We start from the raw sequence: 26,317 nt of genomic DNA, 5'->3' as shown, positions 1-26,317 counted from the left end.
AAAGTGAGGGCAGGATTTATGACCTATACTGCAGCGAGCCACCAGGGGGCGATCGAGATGTTTTGGCATCACCTTTGGCAGGCTGTCATAATCTTTATATACAGCCAATGTCCTCAAAAGTATGTGGGTGGTTTCTGTAGGTAGCCTACATGAAGTTTATGGTACCAACTTGATATACTCACATCTCCCCAAGTTAAACAAGCTACAACTATGACTATGACTTTCATGTAGAGGTGCATTACCCTTTGGTAAATCAGTGCTTGGCCTTGCTGCAACTGGACATGTTGCAGCACTGTCATGACTTACTGCTGCACCATAATGGGACAAAGCTGCAATTGGCCATTTTGAGGGGCTATCATGTATAACCAAGTGTGATGCTGCCCTTAAAAATAAGCAAGTACATTTTATGATGTACAAAATATGAATGAAAAAATTAGACAATTTGTGATTTTATTTGTTTTTATTGAAAAATATATAGGTCTTGAGGCAATAATTACCGACTGAATCTATAGATACTTGTGTTTTTTATGTCTGATACTTTATGTTATCTTTACTTTCTCTGTTATCAGGCAATGTTGTGTGGCTGGCTGGAAAGCATATAAAGCATACAGTTGGTACAACTTTACATCAGCTGTTGACATCAGCAAACACTTTTATGAGTTTTGATCATATGAATGACCTGTAATTTTGTGTAGTGATTATCCACAACAAACCATGCAGTTATAAAAAATCATGTAATTAGAGGATAACTACTGAACTTTCACAACAAGCACAAACCTTGGGGGTAATTAATTGGGTTGCAATCTACAGCCTCACCACTAGATGCCACTAAAGACTACACACTGGTCCTTTAAAATTGTTGCATCAAAGACATTGCAGAACTGGTAGAAGGTGGACATTAAGTTTTCGTTGATTGATTGAAAAAAAGTTGAGAGAGAGAGAGAAATAGAGAGAGAGTTAAATATTAAAAGTAATATTCAGCTATGCTTACTAAGTAATGACTAGCTAATTTTTAAATGAGTGGTGATGCCCCTGCTCTGTTTGAGTCATACAATGTTCAAAAAAACTCACATCCTCGAAAAAGTTTTGTTATGTTTGCTTCTGCATGTGTGTTTGTATATTTGTAGCTCGCTACTATCAGCTATCTCTCACTGGGCAACAGCAAAATGATGTGCTATGTGTCCACAGTGAAATTTCACTGTTGTATAAAATTCAAAAGATTCAGACAGTCATAAAAAGGTCGGACACAATGTAATCAGAGGCTCCTCCATCCACAAGGCCCATTCCACTGTTATTAACAAACCAGCAGGGAATATTTTCCCCATTCTTCACATCCCAGCTGAAGTCCTTCTGCCAGTGTCTGCGAAGGAGAGCAAACCAAAGATGAGGTGTATGTACAGTATATGTAAAAACAAATGCTCACGTGCAGTATGTGAGTGTAAACTTGATAAGACTTGAAGTGCACCTGGTCACATGGAGTGTTTGTCCCTTCACATACATGGTGGCGTTTGGTTTTCCGTGGACTTCACCTGGTTGTAGGTCTGTCACCTCAAACTCAACACCATGGTAGAACTGACCTGAAGGTAAACATCTCACTTCATATCTTTTGATTTATTCAAAATTTAAGATTGAGCAAAACATATGGAAAATATGGAAAACTTGCTCTCATTTGTAGCTTTTCCTACCTAGCAGACCGTGAACTGAAGCAGACAAATAATGGCTGTCCAGGGTGTAGAAACCCAGGTAGTCTTGTTGGTTGTGACGTCTCTTCCACACCTTTTTGTGTCTGATGACCATAAATTTAACTGATTGTCTCAGCGTGACTGTCAGGCTGCAGTTCTTTGTCAGCTGGAGGTCCATACTGGAAGAAACACAGAAAAGCATGTGAAGAAACTCATTTTCCTGGGCCAAGGTTGTGGAGAATTTAATTATGTCAGTTTGGTTTTGTTTTTGTTAATTCTAACTTCATATTTCTTTAATTTGTGGTAAAGCAGTGCTACTCACTTGGTTTCCTTGATGGACGCTGTATCAGACCACAGTAGCTTGATGTGCTTGCCGTTGTGGAAGACTGAGATGTCCTGAGTGCTCACATCCAGCCTCAGCCCCAGATTCTGGTGGGTGATGCCAAAGCGCCCAAAGTAGGTGTTGATTTTACCATCTGGTACAACTTTCTTCTTACCAATAATTTGGCCGTTCACCACGAAGCCTGAAAGTAATGACAGGTTAGTTTTCCCTTCCCATACTTCTTAAATAAAAACAGACTGCGTGAATAAGTAAGACTCAGGGCTGACCTGATTTCGGGTCTCTGACCAGGTTGAAAATGGTTCCTGGTTTGTCACTGATGTCAAAGCAAAGAGCGTCCTCTTTGTCTGGGAGCTCTATCATGAAATGAGGATCTCCATCCACTACACAAGCATCATTAAACGAGATAAAATGAACAGTTAATACTCTCAAGTACACAGTTAATACTCAAGTACACAGGTATATTACTATAATGTTACAGCAGCAACAGTATAGGTAAAAAATTCAGCCAGCAAAATGACCTATAGTTACGCTTGAGTGACAGACACCATCTAGCAGCCATTTTAATTATGACCAGGAGAAGTGACGCAGTTTAGGTGACATCCAAGGTGATATATTTCCATAATCAAAGGTGGCAGGTTGGGTGCATGACGAGATAGATAGATGGCAAAAAACTGACTAAGCTGCAGGGGACTGTCACTTCCCACTTCTAACCATGAGTCAGGAGTTGGGACAGTTTTTTTAATAGTGGTTTTAAGCAAAAGAAGGACTAATAATCTAATCGTATGTATAAAAATCTTACCATCAAATTGACTATGTGAACTGGCAGCCTTGGCAGAGGAACCTATTATCAAAAACAATGACAGCAGACATTATCAAACTTGCTCATCCCAATATGAGATGCATATGGAATATCATAGAATTGAGTTGACTGTCGTACCAGTGTGCCTCTCTGCTTTCTGTCTCTGGTCTGTGAAACAGGGAAACAATTGCAAAACATACAATACAAAGTTGGTTCCACTTTGATCTACTGATTCAACAGATTATTAATAATGTTAAAATGTGCTGTATATTTGCAGACAAAGAAAGACTTTGCCATGAGCCACCGGCTGCAAATCTTCCAGATTCAGACTGTGTAGTCTATAAACAAATCTTTTTTATTCTTACAAAAAAAAAGGACAAATTAAACATGAATGGAAACATTGCTCTCACCCTCAGTCAGTTTATTAGCAATGAGAGTGCTTTCTGTGCCATTCTCAGTTTCAGGCTTGGTGACCACCATGGAGGTAAGTGGGGTGACGAAGCTGTACCGCAGGGACATGTCCAGGGCCTTAGCTGTGTTGTTTTCTTTCTCCTGCTGCGTACCAATGTCCCTGGAAGAAAAAAGAGAATGAGAGGAGATTGGTTGTTCATTAATGTCATATGATATTTATGATGTGGAATAAGAAGTCCTCTCTATAAAATTATCATAACATTTTTTTTGAGTTATCTGTTATTGTGATTGTGAGATACTCTTACATCAAATCTTGCTAGAGGTATAGGCAATTAAGATGAACACACCTGTTTTCCAGTACCTGCTGGATGGTGAGGTAAGCCCATAAACGCTCTGTGAAATTCCCAAAAATGTACTGCTGTTGTGGGTAGATCACATCCCAGTTTACCACACTGGCCTTTCCCTGCACCTGGAATTCGTCATCAGGCTAGAGAAAGAGGAAAAATGCAAGGTTTACTATCATCTGATAAAAAAATGGAAGAGTAAAGATCAGTAACAGCATCATGGCATAGATAATTGATCCCTACTGAGGCCTCATGTTAGTTTGAAGGAAAACAAAGGGGACTACACAATATACTTTAGCTCGATTAATTCATAATATCATTCACACCATTCAATATTCAGTCATAGGGATTGTTTCAAATGAGAATAAGGACCAAACACTCGTATTTTCATTCGTTCTGATTGATGTTTTGCTGTCCATCTCTCACCCCCCGGCCATACACTTCCACCAGGAAGTTATCCAGGTCGTTGCCACTCAGCTTTCCAGCCACCACGATCTCTGAGCCATTAAACAAATGGCTGTAATGGTTTTTGGTCAAGAAGTCTACCGTGTTGTCAGGGTAATTCAGGTCCACCTCCAGGAGCAGAGGGCTGGACACCTCCTTATAGAAACCCTGAAACAAAGACACACCCCAATCATGCTATGTCTGATCCCCAAAGGTTGCCTGGCTCCAGACTTTTGAATCTGCCCACTCTACTGTGTAATGAGTTAACAATCCTGTCTGATATCAGGCAACCTTGGAGGTGAAAATACAGCACTCAAACTTGCATTGGCAGTCCCTTTGGTTTTTTTTCTCCCCTACTTGGAGTTGAACAGCTGCATCTGAGGCCTCATAGATTCTGCGGGCCAGTCCCTTGTTTTGTTTGGACATCACATCCAGGAAGGAGTAATCCACATCATTTCCAAATCCAAGACAGAAGAGAGACAATTTCCCGCCAATAGCAGAACGCACATTCTCCTGGATTGTAGGGAGGTCAGACAGCCCTGTGTGTATATATGCAGGTTAATTATGTGGGAGTATGCAATGAAAGCCTTGCAGTTCCTTGCAATGATACAGTTGCTAAATGTATTTGTAAAATTTTCAAAAGCTTGTCACAAATTGAAACTTTGGAATTTGATTGTGAATCAAACTGTTGCTTTTACAAATCTAGAGAGGATCATGCATGCTTCAAAACTAGCAACTTTTCAATCTTTATCGCAAGTTCTCCAAGTCTTTCTTGATAAACAGGTGAACCCAGAAACCCAAAAACTACATCCTTTGATTACCCTGAGATAAAAGACATTTTTCAAGATTGCAAGTGAAAGATTGTTAGCTACATGTTAAATGTATGATGAGCTGCTGTATCCAGTCTCTGAGGACCTCTGATGATACTTTTCCTCATTAAAATGGCTCACCGTGGTTTGGCATCCCATCAGTCAATAAAATAATCATATCCACACTCCTCTCTGGAAGCTTCTTTTGTTTTCTGTCATTCTTCAGCATTTTCACTGCTTTTAGTACGGCACCATTGATATTGGTGGCTGAAAGGCAATGACACAATGAAAAGATTAACATTCTCGAACTATTCTTCCTATCAATTCCTAACACACATATCATCACATTTTTCTGTTGATATGTTTTTTCTTTTTCTTTATAACTATTGTATAGGCAGTTTATCATGCTTAAATAACATTGTTATCATACGTCTGCAAAAGCTAATTTGAAACATTTTTAGATCCTACTCATAGGATGTGTGTGCAGTACATATAAAGACAGAAAATACATTTCTAGCCATTTGAATAAAGAAGTGAACAAAAACATTTGGCATTAAAATAAGTGCCATTCATTTTCCTCTTACACCCTTTGGTCCTTAGTTCGTTTACATAGGCAATGGCGTCAGCCACATTTTTCTTAATTGCTTTGGTAAGAGACTCCTTCCAGGTGACAATCTTATCATCAAACAGGATGAGAGCAAAGTGGTCCTGCTCGTGGAGGTCTTTCAGAATGGCGACCAATGCTTCCCGAGTCTGCAACACAAGTTCACAAGTTCACAAATGAAGATGTACAAACAGTGATGCACACAGTATGTAACTTACCAACATACAACATGTTTTACCTGTGAAATCTTTCTTCCACTCATTGAGCCGCTCCTGTCAATCACAAACACCACATTCTTTGGGACTCTGGGTAGGTCAGGTGGAGCAAAGAAGTGCACAAAGTATCCATTTACAATCTGAAGAAAAATAAAGCATTTGGTTTGGACAAATATGGAAATATGGCACAAGGGCACAGCTATGCTCACTTTCATACAGTTAGGGAAATAAGTAAGTAAGATCATCTGTAAAATTCCACTTTTTCAGTTCAAAGTGAATCCAAAGAAGTTCCAGGGCATTTTCAATTATTTGAGTTTTGACAATTTAAGGAGTAGTTTGTGTGTAAAAAAGGTAGTGTTTCTGCATGTGAATTTCCTTATTTTGTGTTTCAGGTAATATAACGAAGTATTTGTCAGCAGCTGACCTGAATTTCCCCCAGGCTTTTTTCTCGCTTTACATCGTACTTAATGATGAAATCTCCAGCAATCATGGTACCTTCACATCCTGCACATTTCCTCTGCTGCTCCAGTGTTGGTGAGAAAGAGATGTGTGCCTGAAACACAGAGAGATTCACTTTGATATATATGGTTAACAACTTACTTAATGTTTACAATAAATCATCAACATTTTTTCTTAAACCTTTTACCTTTGTGTCTGTGACTATTTTCTCCACCAGTGGGAGTAGTTCATTGCTGAAGAAAGTTCCAGAGGCCTCAACAAAAGCAATGCCCTGAGGCTCATAGATGTCTGCCACAATCTGTGTCCACAGACAATGAAGATACAATCAGAAATCATTCTTACGTGAGGTCTCATTAATGTTTAATGTTGTCATTATCAAGAAAACAAAGGAGAGTGTGCTCAACCTGAAACTCTTGGACTGGTTGTTTGGGGTTAACTCGGGTCAGAATCTCATACTGGCCCAGTTTCCTCTGAAGGAGCTCCTCATAGGTCAGAATGAAACTCACGTTACTTTGAGATGCAATGTTGACAGACACTGAAAACTTCTCCATCTTTCTTCCAGAAGCCCTGTAATGATTGATTATTATTTTAATGAGATGTTCACACCACAGCCATGTGCTAAAATTGCACTCTGGTGTGATATTTTTCAGTCCAACATACTTGACCAGTCCAGCAGTCTGTCCTGAAGAAACAGCCTTCTCATACTGTTTCTTGGCTTTCTCTTTTTCCTTCACCTCTCCAACATATTCCTGACCATCAATTTCCCTGTAAGGCATGAGTGAAGTTGACAAAGAGTGTGAAACATATAATCTATGTTCACTGTCAAAAGAATCGAGTTTTAACTGACATGCTGAAGTTGGTGATGAAGGCGGTTTTAGGAAGCTCCACTTCGAAGAAGATTTCCTGTGAGGTGGTTGCTTTGTTCAGAGCCTTCGAGGTCATGACAGTGTGAGCGAAACGAGACGTCACAGCACAGATGATTCTAACACTGTACACTTCCACCAACTGTGTGGGAAAGAGAGACACGCTGATTGAAGGTGTAATTTTAACATCCATACATAAATCACTCCAATTCATCGTTTTTCTTTTTCTTTCAAACAATACCTGTTTTTATCACAAAGTCTTTTTTCAAAGAATTGGACAAATGTATCTAATTTTTTGTATGCAACAAATCCATCCCAAAGATTAGAAAATCATATCTGGAGAGAAAGAAGGCACAACTTACAACTTTGTAAACTATTACTGGGCCTCGAATATTCACAAGGTGGTTTATTTGGTATCACATTTTTAGATTTCTGAGCTGGTATCTTTAACATCTATGCTCTGTGCACCACTACCTTTCAACAAGAAAAACCTGACAAACCCCATTGTGATTAACACATTGAAAATATGGTCTCACTTTAAGTACACACAGGCAATATACAGGCAATGTCCTGTTCCCACCATATCTCCTACACTCCGCCTTCCAATTGTGGTTCAGTAGGGGCTTAAGGAGTGTGAAGGATCTCTATCAAAACAATAATTTCATCCCTTTTGAAAAAATGCAACAACAGTATGGCATTCCACATCCCCATTTCTATAGATATCTCCAGGAGCTTAGTTTTGTCAAGAAGCTGTTTGTGTCCTTCCCATCTCCTCCTACACATGGCAAGATAGATGATTTTGTAGACCGGGCCCCTCTACAGCCAGGTCTGATATCTAAACTATACAGTTCAATTCAAGACATGGTCACCCATTCTTTGAAACCACCTTAAGGAGCAGTGGGCTAGAGATATTGGGACTGAAATCTCTGATGAAATATGGCAGTCTGCACTTTCAAAAATTCATTCTACATCCATATGCATTAGACATGGTTTATTACAGTTTAAAGTAATACATAGACTACACTGCAGTAGAAGCAGACTGGCAAAGATGTTCGAAGGAATAGATAATACCTGCCCCCACTGTCATCAGGATGAAGCCACTCTTTATCATTCGTTTGGAAGCTGCCCAAGTCATGGACCATTCTGTTCAGCCAACTTTGAAACTTTCTCTACTATTTGTGGTAAGGAAATATGTCCAGACCCAGTTATGGCATTATTTGGAGTAGTTCCAAGAGAGTTGGCACTTATATGTACACAGTGTGATGCCCTAGCCTTTCTGTCATTATTGGCCCGACGGTTAGTGTTGATTCACTGGAAATATACCAAAGCAACATCGCACAGTAAGTGGGTGGAAAGTGTTATGACACATCTAAAGCTATAAAAAACTTACATAGTCCACTAGGGGAACAGCACAGGTATTCTTTAAAGTCTGGAAGTCTTTCCTCCTCTCTTATTTTGAGATAATAAGAGAGGAGCCCCCCCCCCCTGTTTATATGTCTGTTTGTATATTGAAAAAGTATTACAGTAAACAAGCAAGATCAGTGGTCAAGAGGACTGTTGACTCTCCACTGTTTTCTGCATCAGATGTCATGAGAAATGTCCCTCAGTGATTCATGTCACAATGTCACAAACAGAAAGAGGTTAGTGTTCTCTAAACACAATGTAAGATGAAGCTTTTAGGTTCTCATATTGGCAAATGCAGAAAAAGAATAAATCCCAAATGGAAAAATCACTTCCAGCATGATTATTGTTTCAAGTAAAGTAACGAGAAAATAAATGCATGCCATGGGAAGGAAGAGCAAAACAAGTGGCATCTGGAAGCGATGAGGTTTATGGGAAATGTGGACTTCATTTTGCCAACAGTAACAATACCACTACTGTGAGATAGAAACTACCAGTCAACTTTACTGTGGTTTCATGTGTATTCAGTTATTACACCCTGGTTTTAACCATTAATTTGACAGTTATTGACATGTATTTGACATGTTTAACAACAAGGCATTTATCCTTGTTGTTCAATGTTGGTGGCTCAGAGAGTACTGTTACATGTTGATTAGAAAATGTAAACTGACTGGAGGAAGCAGCAGCCTCAGACAATAAGAGAGACAGTGAGCCTTGGACTGGTGTCCCCTCCTTTGTGCTCATTCAGATATTGGCTGCTCCCCTTCTTTTAAAAAGATATTCCCCCATGGGTTTAATACATTTTTATACAAAATTAACTAAGTTTGATCATTTCTGCTCTATTGTCTTTTGCCCTTTATTTGGACTGGTTGTTCAGTTGTGAACCTGCAGGCTACAAAGTACAGCAGTGAGAGTTACAGAGGTCTTAGAAGGTTTTACAATAATATCAAAATTAGTTCCTTACATCTGCAGACTTCGTGCTTCTTTTCTGTAGATGAAAAAAAAATAGAAACATATAATCTTTCACAAACCAACATCTTAGTATTTTGTCTTTGGTTTTGAAACAGAGACCAAAATGAGGGGAATATAATCACAGCACATGTAAAGATCAGCAAAATTGTTTTTAAAGCAGTTCCAGCCTCATACCTTAATTGACCTGGTGTCCACATCCTCTTTGGTTTCCTGAAAAAAAAAGAAAGTGTGATTGCATGTTTACTGTGAAGGGAAAAGCAAGATTCCAGAGAGCTGTGCACCGCATATACTGTATTTTGTGATATTACTGAAAGATTACCATTAGTTACATCCAGGAATTGAATTGATTCTCAGTTTTATTTATTTTTCTAGTCCAAACAATGCATCAGTCACTATAGCAAGTATTCATGCATTTGATACTCTTCACCACTAAAGTTGTCTCCTTTAAGTATAAAATGTATAAAATGACATTTAAAATACACAGAGGAATCATGTGAATTAGTGACATGTCTCTTCTTGCATATTTTGTTTTTTATCTACATCATAATCTGCCATGCAATGAACTTGTGAGATAGCTGTTAACATGCAGTGTACTGAAGGGCTGTAAAAACAAGGGCATGAGACTAGACTTTGAACTTCACTGCTGTTAGACTCTACTGGACTTGAGATTCATAGCTCACACCTTAAATTATAAATATAAGACCTCTGCCTCCAAAGGATGTGGTCTCTGTATGTTAAAATAACTTAGAATAACAAATATTTGAAAAGAAAATGTTAAAAGGCCATTATATGTCTATTGTCAGCAACAAAATGCAACTTGAAATTCTGCTGAAAACACGGTAACTGTAGGTGTTTTGATGTTCCCAAACATGCAATCGTGCAATCTTTTTCACTGATTCTCTGAAGCAGTTTGTGTTTTTCTGCTCAACCTTAGTAACTATGCCCACTAAACAGCCATTTATTCCGTTTTCAGAGAAAACTGCTGCTGCCAAACATGCACAGCACACCACTTCCTGTATGCCTAAAGACTTTACCTGGGAATGATCTACTCCACTCTGACCTGATAGTTGTTACTTCTACTGTCCAAACAAAGTTACAAACTAGACATTTGTTTACTTGCAAATGCTTCATTTTATTTACCTGCATCCGAGCATCTCTGCGGGAAATGACTAGAGCTCCTTGGGTTTGAGCTGGAAGCCAGATGCAGACACAAACCCACAGCAGCAGGACTGTCCACCTTGCAGGCATGGCTGGGAGACAGATGGGGTTCTTCCCGATATGGCTGAAAACAAGTGTGGAGGAATTCAAGGCATGTACTTCCCATAAGAGTTTCACCCCGCCCACGCTCTGTGCTGCAAGAGGCGGACCCTCTGCTGCCTCCACTACCCTCATGTTTATGTGAGTCACTGACCATCAGTTTGAGTGTTTCTCCATAAATTGTCAAGGTTCAGCACCAGTCAGAGTCATTAGGTGCACAGAGGAGGGACTGTTTAACCATAAAGAAATGTTTCAACAATTTGTCTGCACCAAAGACATATTTATTTGGTATCATGTGGTTTAGGAGTCCAACAGTAGACTTCCCATTAACTGTGAGAAAACTTTTCAACACAACTTTTCTGCTTTTAGACAGTTTTGATCAGATTTACTTCTTTTCAGCTCCTGACTTTAGCAATCAGTGAAGCTGGGATTATAAGAGCAGGGCAGCTCGGTGCCAACATAAAAGCCTTCAAAGGTACAACAAGCTATGACACATTCAGAAAGTCAAACATGTCTGTCAGGAAGAATGAGGGATAACCAAAGCAAAAACTTCATGTGATGAACAAATTGGGAAACTACCATTTAAAAAAGAAATGCCCAAACCCAGCATGTGTTCATTTTTAAGAACTCTTGTTTTTATTATTATATTTATTATTAAGAACATTTATTTCAGTATTTCTGAGATAGTGATTCTCTACACAAAATGCTATGAACTAAGTCTGTTAAGATGTGGGCAGATTTTATTTTATGTATGTGTTTTATTGTATGAATTTGAGTGGTGATTCATGGGAACGACACTGATAAGACTGTCTGCAAACCGCTTTAAAATCTTTTGAAAAGGCCAGACATAATGTAGTCCGAAGCCTTTCCGTCGATGAGGCCTGTTCCATTACTGTGAATGAACCAGCAGGGCACTTTTTCTCCGTTCTTCACGTCCCTCCTGAAGTCTTTCTGCCAGCCTCTGTGGACCAAGACAGAAACATGATGTAGACCTGATTAGGACTGTACAATTAAAACAACACAAAGCAACAGACATTTATTCATTTAGTACACAATAAATGCAAACTCTTGAGGCATGTGGTGTACCTGTTCACATTGAGCTCCTGTCCTTTCACAAACATGGTGGCATCTGGTTTCTCTGGGACTTCACCTGGACGCAAGTCTGAGACCTCATATTCAATCCCCTTGTAAAACTGACCTGGAGAAAGACCCACCATTGGGGGTGAAAATCATTTATTTTCTTATCACTTTACTCTAGTCCTAGCTGATTTCTCTCTATGACAAAGAATAAAACTGGCTTAAAGTATCGCTTTTTTATACAGATACAATTAACAGAATGAAGAACAATGATTAACGGAAATATTTGTTAGGATCAGCTCATTTTAGTTTAGCAACTTTAATTGCTGTAAACTGCATTTAGCTGCACAGCATCATAAAGATGATTGCTGTTATCCTGAACCTCAGTATAATATGTAAAAAAGGGGGCACTAAAATACCAAATTTTAAAAAACATTGTTGTCAAGGACAAACTCTATCTTCTAAATATCAACATTTCTCTAACAATGGAAAAAAACTCTTGTTTTACTTTGATAAAAGTGCATATTTGGCATTATCACTGAGAAGGTTCAGTCACATTACATGTTACATGTATTCATATAATCTACAGTGTTCTAAAATTATTAAAATATGTAGCTTATGTCTCACATTGGTTAATTGAATTGTGCTTTGACTGTTTTTTATTTACTTGTGATATTTTTTTCCATTGAGTGACTTTTTCCTGGGTGGAAACAACAATATACAACATATTTCACTTCTAACAGAAATTATTATATTATATATATATATATTATATCTATTAGTTACTTTTTTGGCTGCCCTGATGAGACATTATTGTAAATTATAATAAAAATGAAATAAACCATGCAATCTATTTCTAACAAGTGTGCCATGTTGTACCTAGTAGACCGTGAACAGAGGGAGACAGGAGGTGACTGTCCAGTGTGTAGAAACCCAGGTAGTCCCGGTGGTATGGGTGCTTCGCCCACACTTTGTGCAGCAGGATCACAAACTTGACAGAACCTCTTAGAGTTATCATTAGACTACGATCCTTGGTCAAGTGAAGATCCACACTGAAGGATAAAGAAGGGACAGATGGAGAGGATGAGTGGGCAACATTATATTGTCATATCTCTCAAGTATTGGGATCTTTCCCTGAAGGAGATGATAATCTGGTAGTTTCAGCCACTCACTTGGCTCCTTTGAGGGAGGCTGTATCAGACCACAGCAGCTTGACCCGTTTGCCGTTCTGAAACGCTGTGATGTCCTGTGTGCTCACCTCCAGTCTCACACCCAGCTTCTGGTGGATGATGCCAAAACGCCAAAAGTAGGTTTTAATTTTACCATTGGGTGGGATTTGCTTGTCCCCAATGATCTCGCCATTCACTAAAATGCCTGAAGAAACAACATGAGATTTAGCCTCTCACTGTTTTACTGCATGAAATGATTGACTGACACACATATGAGGAGTTAAAGGTGTCCAAGTGATAAAGAAGACATTCGTTTACATCCTGTTTAGTGAAAAAAGGACATCAGGGGAAACATGTAAGAAAGTCATGGTTTTAATCAGGATTCTGCTGACCTGAGAATCACGTGACCTGCAGAGAAGATGGCTGCGTAGTACTTTCGCTCCCGCACCTGCACCCCAATTCCACTTTGAAACTACCCTCAAACCATCCCTATTTTATTTTCAAGTTTGATAAGTGGGTCACGGACCATCGCGGAGCAAAATGCCCAGAAAATCTCATAGGTTGCCAGACGCCACCGAGCAGTCTGACGAAGGCGAGGATGATGAACTAGACAAGCTAGCCGCTATGCTAGACACAGCCTTGGACAAACAATGGTAGACAGTAACAGTTCATCGAGACAGTTCATAGAGAAACAGTTCGCAGGGCTAAACGGGAGACTTGACGAAATAAAGAAAGACCTGGCTGGCTGCGCTAAAGATATCGGGAAGCTCCGTAATGATCACAAGCTGACTATGAAGCTAAGCTAGCTGATTTAGAGGACAGAAACCGCAGGGACAATGTGCGCATACTGGGCATACCGGAGGGCATGGAGGAACCTTACGCTGCCCAGTTCATCTCCACAAGTCTCCCGAAATGGTTCCCTAACCTAAGCTACCGACAGATGGAAATAATGCGTGCACACCGCCACCGAGAACCGAGGGCCTCGGACTCTGATATGTAAAATGCTCCGCTTCACTGACCGGGACAAGATACTACAAGCCTCACAGCAAAACCCAGTTAAGCTCAGCGACCGTGACATTCGCATCTCCGCTGACTTCAGCAACCACACAGTCTCTCGGCGCAGAGTGTTCGCCCCAGCAATGGAAGAAGCGAGGAAAAAAGGATTTCAAGCCTCCCTGCTCTACCCGGCTAAGCTGAAGCTGATCTGCGGTCAAGATCAACACTTCTTCGGCACCGCTACAGAGGCTGAGGACTTTCTCGGCATGGAAAAACCAGCTTAAACGAAGGGAATGGACGGTGGCATCCAACTGACAGACCCGTGGCTTATTAAGGACGGCTGATTAAGCCTCTTTGGCTACATTGTTTTTTGTTTTGTTTTTTCTCACCAAGCCACACCGGACTGCTAGGTACGTTTACTGCAGATGTGGTCATCCTATAGCCTAATGTTTCCTATTTAGCCCACATACTAGATTCCTCAACTAAAGGCTCTAGCTCCATATAGTTCATGTTAGATACAGGGTTGGTGAAGTCTTTTCGGTCAAATAAAGACATGACAGTTAAGCTCTCTTTGTTTGTTGATAACAAGTGTCTTAACTATGGCTCTTATTCATTCATGATTATTACGTTTATCATTAAGGATAGACTATTTTATTACTGTCAGTTCTGACAGTCACTTTCAAGGGGGTTCGGGCGGATTCGTCTGACAGTTGCCCGCTCTCTCAGTGTCAAGTGTCTGATGTTATTTGGGGGGGTTGTTCTCTTGGGGACATGTTTTTCTTTTGTTGTTTACTTTTCAACTAACAGTGTGAGTTTCGGGGTTAGTGGCGACAGGGCAGTGTGATGGGCTGGATCTTCTTATCCCAGTTGTAATTGTACAGTCATAATTATTTTGGAGTATGTTCGCAGTGTAGGTCTACATACTGGGATTTTGCTGAATACTAGTACACCTCATTCTGCCCAGCCTAATTTTATATTATTTTATTATTTTATTATTTTTTTTCATGACAACTCTACAATTACCAAGCTGGAACACAAACGGATTGAACGGCCCAGTCAAACGTGCAGCCTGCCTAGACTTACTCCGCAGAAACCATATTGATATTGCATTTATCCAGGAGTCCCATCTTAAAGCGTTGGATGTTCAACGATTCGCCAACAGACAGTATTATGTTGCTGCATCGGCTTCCACCGGCTCTAAAACGCGTGGCTCGTGTTTTGAAACTCTTTCTATCCATAACCGTCCTCGATAGTTCTGGCACTGAAGACGGCCGCATTTCATACATAAAATCTATTATTGCTGGCCGTAAAATAGTGTTTATTTCAGTATGCACCTAACCAATTCAAACCTACTTTTTTCACTAACTTGTCTGGCATCTTATCTGAGATGCAGGACTTTGATGTAATTATGGGCGCAGATATGAATGCAATACTAAATCCAGTTCTGGACCGCACAGGCTTCTCGGGCCACAGCTCTCATTCTCAGAGCTCTCTATCTGCCTCTTTGTCCAAATTCATAGCAGATTTTAGCTTAGTTGATGTATTTCGTGCTATTAACCCTACAGCCAAACAATATAGCTTCTACTCTAATAGACACAAGACCTACTCGCGCATAGACTACATCCTAACCTCTACTGTGGTCTCCGAATTACATAATGCAGTGTTGTCTCCCAGTCCATTATCCGACCATAGTGTAGTATTAGTCAAACTTACTCTAACAAACACACAGACAAACACACAGATTTATCAGGAACACCACAATAGCTTTCGCTTCACATCTTAGTAGGGCTCGGCTGGCCAGATTAGATGAACTTGAAACAAGGCTTGCTTTTCTAGAGCACCAACAACAATCCTCCTTGTCTGAAGCCAGGAAGCAAAATATCGATGCAACAAAAATTGAACTTAATTCCCTTCTCAGACAAAGGGCGGAATTCTTAATCCACAAAACTAGAAGGACCTATTATTTTGACGGCCCAAGGCCCAGCCATCTTTTGGCTCTTAGACGTAAGCGGAGCGAAAAATTTTCCAACATTACAAACATCCGATCTGGGTCATCCCAGAACATTTTATCTGAACCAAAAGCTATCAACACAGAGTTCAGAAATGTTTATGTTAATCTCTACACCTCTGAAATCAAACTAGATCGCAACAGATGCAGCAACTATTTACATACGGCTAACCTCCCTACGTTGACTCAAGAGAAAGCAGATGATACTTAGGGTTGCCTATCTCACTGGCAGAATTAAAAGAGGCCGTCGAGAGAATGAAAAAGGGCAAATCCCCTGGGTGGGATGTAATACCCCCCAAAGTTTATTTGTGTTTTTTGGAACGAGCTGGGGTAATTCATGCTAGACATGATTCACACAGCAGTAGAGAAGGGTACGTTTGATCGAGACGCCAACTCCGCTTGACTGTCCTCCCCAAACCAAACAAAGACCCCACTCTTTACAACAACTACAGGCCCCTGTCACTTTTTAATTCAGAAATTAAGATTTACGCTGAAGTACTGGCTTCACGGATTGAGATTCACATGACTACATTGGTACACCATGATCAGACTGGGTTTATAAAAACACGTCAAGCTGCAGATAACATCCGCAGACTTCTCCATGTGATAGACTTCTCTAAAGGTATAGACTCCCCGTGTGCGGTTCTATCATTGGACACCGAAAAGGCCTTTGATAGGCTTGAGTGGGAATATCTTGAGTCAGTTCTAGGAGCTTTTGGTTTAGGCTATAATTATATAAATATGGTCAAGGTACTGTATTCCAACCCCTCAGCCAGGGTAGTTTCAGGTAATGTTTTCTCACCCTCCTTTCCAATCTCAAGAGGCTCCTGGCAGGGTTGCCCTCTATCACCTCTCTTGTTTGCCCTCTCTGTCTCTCGAGCCTCTTGCCCAAACAATTAGACAGCATCTGTCCATCTCCCCTATATCCTTCTTTAACACCTCACATCACATATCATTATTTGCATATGATATTTTATTATACATAAATGATGCACCTGTGTCGATCCCAGTTATACTAGGGGTGTTTGAAGAATTTAGCACACTCTCGGGATATAAAATAAATTGGACCAAGTCGTCGCTGATGCCCCTTAACTCATCTCTCGACCCATCCACATTGCCAATGCATGTGCCAGTGATTAGGAGCTTTGAATACTTGGGCATGGACATCTTCCCCTCCCTCTCCTCTATTACTAATAAAAATTTCCAGGGCATTTTGAATCGGGTGGAAATTGACTTAGAATGATGGTCTCGTCTCCCAAACTCCCTACAAGCAAGAGTGTCAATAATCAAAATGAATATCACCCCCAGAGTAAACTTTTACTCGAATACGATACCTCTTTCCCCACCTAAATGTTATTGGGACAAAATACATAGCTTAATATCCAAATTTATTTGGAGCGGGAAGCGACCACGGATTAAGCTTGCTCCCCGTTCCCTGCCCAAAAGGGAAGCGGTCTCTGTTATATAACCACTGTTGTGATTAACATTGTTGTGATATGTATTGTATCCTTTCTCTTTTTAAAATAAAAATAGTTGATAGCAAAAAAAAAAAAGATTTTTCCGCTGACCTGATGCTGGGTCTCTGACCAGGTTGAAAATGGTCCCTGGTCTGTCGTTGATGTTGAAGCACAAAGCATCATCTCTGTCTGGCAGCTCTATCATGAAATGAGGATCTCCGTCCACTGCAACATAATGACAGTAATTAACAAAATGGTTTAAATAGATGTGATTTTGAGTTAGCTGTGCCCAAACAAGATGAGCTATAAAATGACGCAACTTACCAAAATATGTGGGTGGGGCAGTGGCATATGTGGGTGGGGCAGCGACATTTGAGTACGATGGGTAGCGATATGCTGCATACAGTTACAAACAATTCCAGGTTAAAAAAAAGCAATACAGGGAACTTAATATTTTTATGCCATTTGGTTTTTTTAAAAAAAGACTGTCTTACCTACTCTCTCTGCCTGTTGTCTTTGCTCTGATAAAAAAGGACAAAAACAACTTTGTAAATTCCACAGTTCAGACTGGAGCTCCAGTCTCTGCTGGTGTAAGTGAGTAAAGAGAACTGACATGTTTAAAAGTTCAATTGCGTATGCAGTGCTTCTGGTCAATGTGCTGCAGGTTTACTTGACTGCAGTCAATGCAGTTATGCCACATTAAGAAAAGCCTATCCAACGCTACTTTTTAAACCCTTTCTGCCCTCCCTTACCCTCAGTCAGCTTATCAGCAGTGAGAGGGTTTTCTGGGCCGTCCTCAGTGTCGGGCTTGGTGACCACCATGGAGGTGAGAGGGGTCACGAAGCTGTACCGCAGGGACATGTCCAGGGCCTTGGCTGTGGCGTTGGTTTTCTCGTCAGGGGTACCAGTCTTGCTGTGAGAATGAAAAAAATACACACAAGTTACCACACTGGACATTGTCATGAGACCAATGGGAAATAAAAATATCTAAGGTTGAGCATTTCAGGGTTTGAGTAAAATCACTTAAACTGACCTCAGCTCCAGTAGCTGCTGGATGGTGAGGTAGGCCCACAGGCGCTCTGTGAAATCACCAAAGATGTACTCCTCGTCTGGGTACATCACATCCCACTCCAGAGCACTGGCCTGGCCCTGCACCAGGAAGTCCTCCTCAAACTTTCAGTCAGAGAAAAGAAGAAGAAACAATGGGCATCATGCAAGTAACCATATGAAAACAAATTCCCATTAATTTTCATCCATGTCCACGATTTGTTCTTATTTTGTTAGTACCTGATTTCTCAGATTCGATTCGGGCTTAAGATATACTATTCTCCATTTGCACCATTTGATTTTTTGCACCAATTCAAGATCAAATGGGATTCATCATTCAGCACACCTTGGTAAGAGCAGATTTGGTTGGGTAAGAACATTTGGTGCATATGGAGTTGATTTCTCTTATTTTTTCTCTTAATAGAAATTTAAGAGAATATTGCTGTACGAGGCCCAGTGTTTGAAAAAAAAAGAAGCTTTTCTGCACCTCAGCACCGTCTCTAACTTTCTGATGTTTCTTTTTCTCACCCCCTGGCCAAACACTTCCACCATGAAGTTGTCCAGGTTGTTGTCTATCAGCCGACCAGCCACCATGATCTCTGAGCCGTTATACAATTGGCTGAAGTGTTTTGTGGTCAGGAAGTCCACTGCGTTGTCGGGGTAACGTAAGTCTACTTCTGAAAGCAGAGGGCTGGACACCTCATCACAGAAACCCTGTAAAAGATTTATATGCACATTTGTTTATTTGTTTATTTGTTTGCCATATTAATATATTCTATTAGAATTATATATGTTAAGTGTTACACATTTCCAGAGGAATATTGCCTATTTTGGATAATACACCCTGATCCGTGTGTTTGGCTCAAGAAAACCAAACTATTGGCACAAAAATGTGTAGCCTCAATCCTCCACCTGGAGTTGAAGGGTTGCATCTGAGGCCTCATAGATTCTGCGGGCCAGTCCCTTGTTTTGTTTGCTCATCACATCCAAGAAGACGTAATCCACAGAATTTCCAAATCCGAGACAGAACAGAGACATGTTCCCACCAATAGCTTCACGCACATTCTCCTGGATCTTCGGGATTCTGGATTCACCTTCAGATGCACAAATACAACAGGCACACATTTAATGTTAAATATATATAAGTACACTACTTACAGTGTACACTACAAAATGCTCACCGCTATTTGGCATTCCATCAGTCAGTAAAATAATCATGTCAACGCTCCCCTTTGGGAGCCTGTCCTCCTGTCTGTCTTGCAAAATCATGTTCACACCTCGCAACACAGCATCATTGATATTAGTTCCTAGAAGGAAAACACAAAATATTTAGTAAAACGTATTCTCTCATTAACGTAATAAAGATGATATTTGGCATTAAAGCTATTGTCACATGTTTTTCTATTAACCTCCAATGTCTCTTATACTTCTGACATAGACCATGGCTTCAGCCACATTTTCTTTGGTTGCTTTGGTGAGTGATTCCTTCCAATGACTGATGGTATCGTCAAACTGGATGAGGGCAAAGTGGTCCTCCTCGTGGAGGTCTTGGAGGATGGCCAATAGTGCCTCTCGGGTCTACAAAGAGTTACAAATTCAGAGGCCAAAATTCATGCATGTGTGCAACAATGTATGAGAACCACATTACCTTTGAAGAGTGATATATATTGTTGATGTGTGTGTGGACATCTGAATGGTCTCTTACCTGGCGTATCTTTATTCCACTCATTGAACCGCTCCTGTCAATCACAAAAACCACATTCTTTGGGACTCTGGGTAGGTCAGGTGGAGCAAAGAAGTGCACAAAGTATCCGTTCACAAGCTGAAGGGAAGAGATCACAAAGAGCAGTAATATACACAAAAGACTGAAAGAAGACTGTAATTGTTGTCATTTCTTGTCAAGAAAAATTATTCACTTGATGTTGTTGTATAGAATTTTTAATTGAACCGAACCTCCAGCCAAAGAGGGTTAAACTTACCCTGCATTATTTTACATGTGAGCCTGATATAAATATGCAGACAGCAGACACTCAAGTGATTCTGAATTTGTTGACTGCTGACCTGAATGTCTCCGAGGTCCTTTGCACGGTTCACATCATACTTGATGATGAAATCTCCATCGATCAGTGTCTCATCACAACCTGGACACTTCCTCTGCTGGTCCATAGTTGGTGAAAAAGAGATGTGTGCCTGTGGATAAGAAGATGATAAATATGTTCAGTTTGATCCATTCTTCCTTTTACAATTCTCTGTGTTGTTCATTTTATTGAACACAGGAAGTCAGACCAATTTTACCTTCATTTTAAAAATTAAAACAGAGACACACAGATGCAAGATCTTATTTTCTGTAGCATGTACCTTTTTTCTGTGACAGTTTTCTCCACCAGGGGGAGCAGATCATTGGAGAGGAAGTTTGCTTGAGCATCAACATATGCAATGCCTTGAGGTTCGAAGATGTTTGCCACAATCTTTGTCCACGCACGCACGCACGCACGCACGCACGCACGCACGCACGCACGCACGCACGCACGCACGCACGCACGCACGCACGCACGCACGCACGCACGCACGCACGCACGCACGCACGCACGCACGCACGCACGCACGCACGCACGCACGCACGCACGCACGCACGCACGCACGCACGCACGCACGCACGCACGCACGCACGCACGCACGCACGCACACACACACACACACACACACACACACACACACACACACACACACACACACACACACACACACACACACACACACACACACACACACACACACACACACACACACACACACACACACACACACACACACAGAGGAACAGTGAGTTAATTTTGTGAGCAAAACCCCTCATTTACAATATCTGATATAACCAGGAAATCGCAAAGAGGCACGACGTGTGCATGGCTTCACCTGAAACTCTTGGACTGGTTGTTTGGGTTTAACTCGAGTCAGAATCTCATACTGGCCCAGTTTCCTCTGAAGGAGCTCCTCGTAGGTCAGAATGAAACTCACATTACTTTGAGATGCAATGTTGACCGACACTGAAAACTTCTCCATCTTTCTTCCAGAAGCCCTTTAATCAAAACACAGACAAAACTGACCGCTTCTGATGATAAAATGATCAGTTTAGGTACTTAAGATACACTATGTTGCTTTAGTATGTGTGAGGGGGGTGGTGTGGGTGGTCTCTTTTCATCTTAAATGACATACTTGACCAGTCCAGCAGTCTGTCCTGAAGAAACAGCCTTCTCATACTGTTTCTTGGCTTTCTCTTTCTCCTTCACCTCTCCAACATACTCTTGACCATCAATTTCCCTGTAAGTTCCAAAAATGCAGGATGAAAAACTGAGTAAATGAACTGTGTCTCTGACAAAAATCTGCTTTAGAGAGCAAATGTGAAAGGAAGCAGGAATAAATCTCGTAAGGAATGTGGGCAAAGTGGAAATAGGAGTGGAGACAGACTGACATGCTGAAGTTGGTGATGAAGGCGGTCTTTGGAAGGTCCACTTCAAAGAAGATTTCCTGTGCGGCGCTTGCTTTATTCAAAGCCTTAGAAGTCATGACAGTGTGAGCGAAACGAGACGTCACAGTGCAGTCCACTGTCACACTGTACAGCTCCACCTGAGACACAGTGACAGGGAGGAAGAGACAAAAAGATGAGAACAGCAACAGAGCAATATGCACAACTTATCACATGCCCCTCATATACAGTATTTTAAACCTGTAAGAAAGACCACTATTAAAAAAGGAGGATGTCATTTCAAATTGAATCCAGCCAACAGTCTGCTGCCCTGATTTGTGCCAAAGAAGATGATTACATCTAGAAAACATTAACAAAAGACATTATGTCACTGATTCCTTGTTGGGAGTGTTGTAGTTGTTTGGGTGAGTCAACCTGGGTGCTGGTTGCTCTTAGCATGGATAGTGTGGCTACTGTTGATGAAGATCTGAACTGATTATTTTCTTACCTTGCCATCATTTGTACTTCTTTTCTGTAAGAAAAAAAGAACAGTGATTATATTCATTTTAAATCAGGCTGGAAAAGTAGCACATCCTACATTACATACATTCAAACATCTTTGCCCTCCCATTTCCTTTCCCACACTTAAATTTTACATATGATTACATTATACATACCCTCCTCCCCCCCCCCCCCCCCCCCCCCCCTTTTCTCTTTTCTTTGTTTGTTTGTTTGCTTTTCATTTTCTTTTGAAGTCTCTGTTTGTTGCATCTGACTCCTCAGATTTTACACACATTTTAATGTACTGAGAGCTGGATACATGTCAAGGTAGCTGAATGTTTTGTAAAGAAAATGATGAAAAGTGAAATTGCATCAAATAAAAATAAAAAGACTTTGAAGGGTTCAAGTTAGCTTGTTAACATTCCAAGTAAATATGAAGCTTATGGAATAGTGATATTTAACAATGACCAAAACATTGGTGAATAACATAAAAGCAGAAAGATGCAACTTCTTGACAAAATACTGTTACTATAACTTGAAGCGACTGTCTGTCTGTAAATACAGTATTTCTGCTAAATACCTGCAGTGATCTGGCAGCTCCTCTTGTGTCCTGAAATGCAAATACAGCAGAGCAGGTATTGGCAAAAGCTACCTCCATAACATCTTATTTGTAAGATAAACACACACATTCATACACTTTTTTAATGTTTTACAGCATGTGTCACATGTATACATACAAGAGGAGAAGTTAGAAGGAGTAACATGACAGCACATCCGAGTAGGTTTTAAGCTGCAAACTACTATCAGATAAAATTAATATGGGCAAAATTAAACAACAACAATAAAACAATGTCATTTCCAATTAAGAGCATAGTATAAAAGACTCTGTGTGTGAAGTTACCTTCACAGCTACATGGTCTCGGGAGATGACCAGAGCCCCCCAGACCAGGCTGGGCAGCCACAGGCAGGCGCTGCCCCATAGCAGCAGCTGGTGAACACCCAACAGTCCAGACATGACCAAACCTCTACTGAACACAGGCTGACTTCACTGCTGAGAAAAAAGCTCTCTGCCCAGGAGAGGAGGGACAAAAAGTGTGCGTGTGTGTGCGTGTGTGCATGCGTGCGTTGTCCTGGAGTATTTACCAACAGACCTGAGCTCAGTGTGCAAGAGGCCCTGAGGTAGAAAAGCTGGAAGAAAATATCTGTGCTCAATCTGAAAGTGTGTTTGCAGGACTGTCACCAAACTCACAGCTAAGTACGTGTTCGTTTTGTTGTTGTTTTAGGCTTCAGGATAATGATCAGACATGAACATAAAGATATTCATTCTTGCATTTATTCATCAACATCATAATAAACTTGCTTCACTCGTGTCTCGCTCAAATGCGTTCCTCCTCCTTTGCTGGACCATCTCTCTTTTTATCTTGTTATCCTCAAAAATGCTATAGCAAGCATATTCATGGTACTGAAGCCAGTGAACAAACAATGTTATTTACTTGGAAAAGCTGCACTGCTCAAGTCATTTTAATCATGTGGGAGTGTGTTTGGCAAAAAATGACCCAATCACTTGTATCTGTGTATTTTTTACCGCTGGGTCTGCAGTATGCTGCGTTAGAGACACATTCAGGTACTATATTCTGTGCTCATGTCATGTCAGAGAGGTGGGCTCTTGGGGTTCTGTTGTTTATCAGGTTGCTTGTTTTTCATTTTAATATTAATACTTTAATCATCTCTGCCAGAGCTGGATTACGGCAAGTGGCCCAGAAGTAAAAATGCCCTGTGGGCCCCTGCTGACTCTCTGAGGCTGCTTACAGTTGGTTTCGGTGAGCTGAACACATGTGGAGAGCCAAGACATTCACATCTGTGTCTATTATGCATCTCCAAGTCTTTAAGCTGACTGCTTTTCATTACTGCCTACATTACTGCAGTTAAAAGGTCTGAGGGCCTTGCACGCAGTTAGTACATCAGTCACCAGACAAGCGCCAACTTTCTTTCGCAAACAGCTAAGAAAACAAAAACGTTTCAAGAAGAAATACGGGTCAATTAAGTTTTTTTGTGTCCATGTGGTTTAGTCAAATTTAAAGGGTTTAAAATGGGGAAATAAACCTATCAATAATTTGCACACATTCTTTTTTGTGGACCCAGCATAAAATTTCTGCTTTTAATACATTTTGAGAGAATATATTAGAGGATTATAGCTAAAATGTCTAAGTGGTGTAATCTTTGTACCAAATAATTAAAGTTGCTTAAAAATGCTAAATTTTCAATAAAACACCATATCAACTAGTTTGGCATGATATTACAAAACTTTTTTTTAATTAATAAAGGTAATGGAATACAATTGTTCTAAATATTAAATTTAATCTGGGGAATCATGTAGGTCTAAATCAAATGTTTTAAATTAAGTAATTACTTGTATAAATCCACTTAAATATACTGTAGGTGGATTAAAATATTTAATATCTATAATTATTTTGTGGTTACACCATTTGACATTTTCAGGAGCATTCAGTCTTTCTTTTGGTAAAAAATGATGCAAATGTATTTTCAAATTACATAAAACCAACATAAATACAAAATGTACTAAATGATAATCCATGAGTGTAGTTACGTCAGATAGTTGTTTGATCATGCATTATCAGAGTCAATATATATTGATAATGGGGCTTCTGAAAAATGTTTATATAGGCTATGACACACAGACCAAATTGTAATATAGGTTGTAATATAGTGGACACAATGCATGAAAAGGTTAGGCTTTACATGCATAATCACATTGTGAAGTATGATCTAGTTGCTAATGAAAACAGTCATGTTAAAAACAAAAATCTAAGTAATAATTGCAATATCTTGGTATGGATGGGTAATGATCAAGCGGGGAGTTCTGGTCCTCTGAAATGATCCGAACGAGGAAGTAACTTAAAACTGCATTCTATCAAAAGGCCACCAGGGGGCGACCGTTTTGGTGTCAAAAGGACTTCCGACTCTATACAAGTCAATGGAGAATTCACCAACTTCTCACTTGATTTCTAACCTCAGTAAACGTTTTCAAAATGTGTTTATGGTCTCAATTGCTAGTTTAAAGCATTCTTCAATGCAGTATGATGTTCATTTGTGAAATTTTGGCCTCCCTGATTTTATATTTGACGATAAAGCAGGGTATGCATTAGGGCGTGGCTACATCGTGACTGACAGGTTGATTGGTTCACAGGTTCAGGAGGGCACCTCTTGCTCCTCCTGATGCCCATATAAGTAGAATCCGGGGTTGTTTTTTTTTACCCGGCATGCACCGGAAATGTTCAAGATGGCGCTGCCCAGATCTGAAACTATTCGCTTCCAAGCAGCAGTCCACAAACCAATGGGTGACGTCACGGATGTTACGTCCATTTTATATACAGTCTATGGTAATGATATAGGAAAATGTGAATCATACTCATTAAAGGTAGGGTTGGTAATATTGGAAAGCTAGCAAGAGAGCTAGCAAGATTTGAAAATAGCACCTCCTCCTGCCTCCTCTAAGTTCCGCCCCGCTGCTCCCCCTCCCGCCAGTGAGTCCGTCCAAGCCACACCCCCACAAACCGGCAACAGCGACAGGTGAAGACTGTGCACACGCGAAGTAGGCAGGGAGAAAGGGGGGCGGATGCAGAACTAGACATGAAGACACCTGATTTTGCTTTTCGGTGCGAAGAGCATGGAGTTTTATCAGTCCGGTGGCTGTCACAGAGGTCTGATTTTTTACGTTCCTTTTTCTAAAGACATAATGTATTGATACCTCTGATAATAGAAGGACCATTTCACCCAGTATAACAAAAAGTGCTTCTGAACAGGATTACCAACCCTACCTTTAACTCACAAAAATTTAATATTTTATGAAAGTATTGTCTGAAAAAATATATTTGCCCTTGTTTTAACTGGTGTTACACCAAAATCTGTGACCGTCAGAAATGGTGAGTGGTGTTGCTGGCTCTCTGCTGAAGAAGTTGTTTATAAACCCAAACT

At 40.4% G+C, this 26,317-nt stretch overlaps 2 protein-coding genes across 2 annotated transcripts; both read right to left on the bottom strand.

Annotated features, from left to right (window-relative positions):
* Positions 1 to 486: 486 nt before the first annotated feature.
* LOC133977366 (inter-alpha-trypsin inhibitor heavy chain H3-like) lies at positions 487 to 10,614 on the bottom strand. The gene is made up of 22 exons (XM_062415503.1): positions 10,487 to 10,614; positions 9,521 to 9,556; positions 9,339 to 9,362; positions 6,958 to 7,115; positions 6,771 to 6,875; positions 6,515 to 6,677; positions 6,298 to 6,408; positions 6,076 to 6,204; positions 5,675 to 5,791; positions 5,417 to 5,585; positions 4,974 to 5,099; positions 4,381 to 4,562; positions 4,006 to 4,191; positions 3,583 to 3,722; positions 3,235 to 3,395; positions 2,963 to 2,992; positions 2,825 to 2,866; positions 2,292 to 2,405; positions 2,005 to 2,206; positions 1,686 to 1,861; positions 1,466 to 1,577; positions 487 to 1,360 (listed from the first exon to the last, which is right to left on the bottom strand). The coding sequence occupies exons 1-22, from the start codon at positions 10,592 to 10,594 to the stop codon at positions 1,222 to 1,224; spliced, it is 2,730 nt and encodes a 909-aa protein (XP_062271487.1). The 5' UTR covers positions 10,595 to 10,614; the 3' UTR covers positions 487 to 1,221.
* Positions 10,615 to 11,298: 684 nt separating this feature from the next.
* On the bottom strand, positions 11,299 to 23,367 carry LOC133977365 (inter-alpha-trypsin inhibitor heavy chain H3-like). Its single transcript, XM_062415501.1, is given in 22 exon segments — positions 11,299 to 11,564; positions 11,690 to 11,801; positions 12,560 to 12,732; positions 12,853 to 13,054; positions 17,422 to 17,535; positions 17,635 to 17,706; positions 17,805 to 17,831; positions 18,063 to 18,223; positions 18,344 to 18,483; positions 18,886 to 19,071; positions 19,270 to 19,451; positions 19,539 to 19,664; positions 19,767 to 19,935; positions 20,063 to 20,179; positions 20,419 to 20,589; positions 20,742 to 20,825; positions 21,271 to 21,433; positions 21,571 to 21,675; positions 21,827 to 21,981; positions 22,329 to 22,352; positions 22,902 to 22,931; positions 23,223 to 23,367. Coding segments are annotated over 22 exon segments (2,766 nt in total). The 5' UTR covers positions 23,337 to 23,367; the 3' UTR covers positions 11,299 to 11,425.
* Positions 23,368 to 26,317: the final 2,950 nt, after the last annotated feature.

The sequence above is a fragment of the Scomber scombrus genome, chromosome 3, assembly GCF_963691925.1.
Source record: "Scomber scombrus chromosome 3, fScoSco1.1, whole genome shotgun sequence".
NCBI lineage: Eukaryota > Metazoa > Chordata > Actinopteri > Scombriformes > Scombridae > Scomber > Scomber scombrus.
The sequence above is the reverse complement of the archived record's forward strand: the minus strand, read 5'-3'. Positions and strand labels throughout refer to the sequence as shown.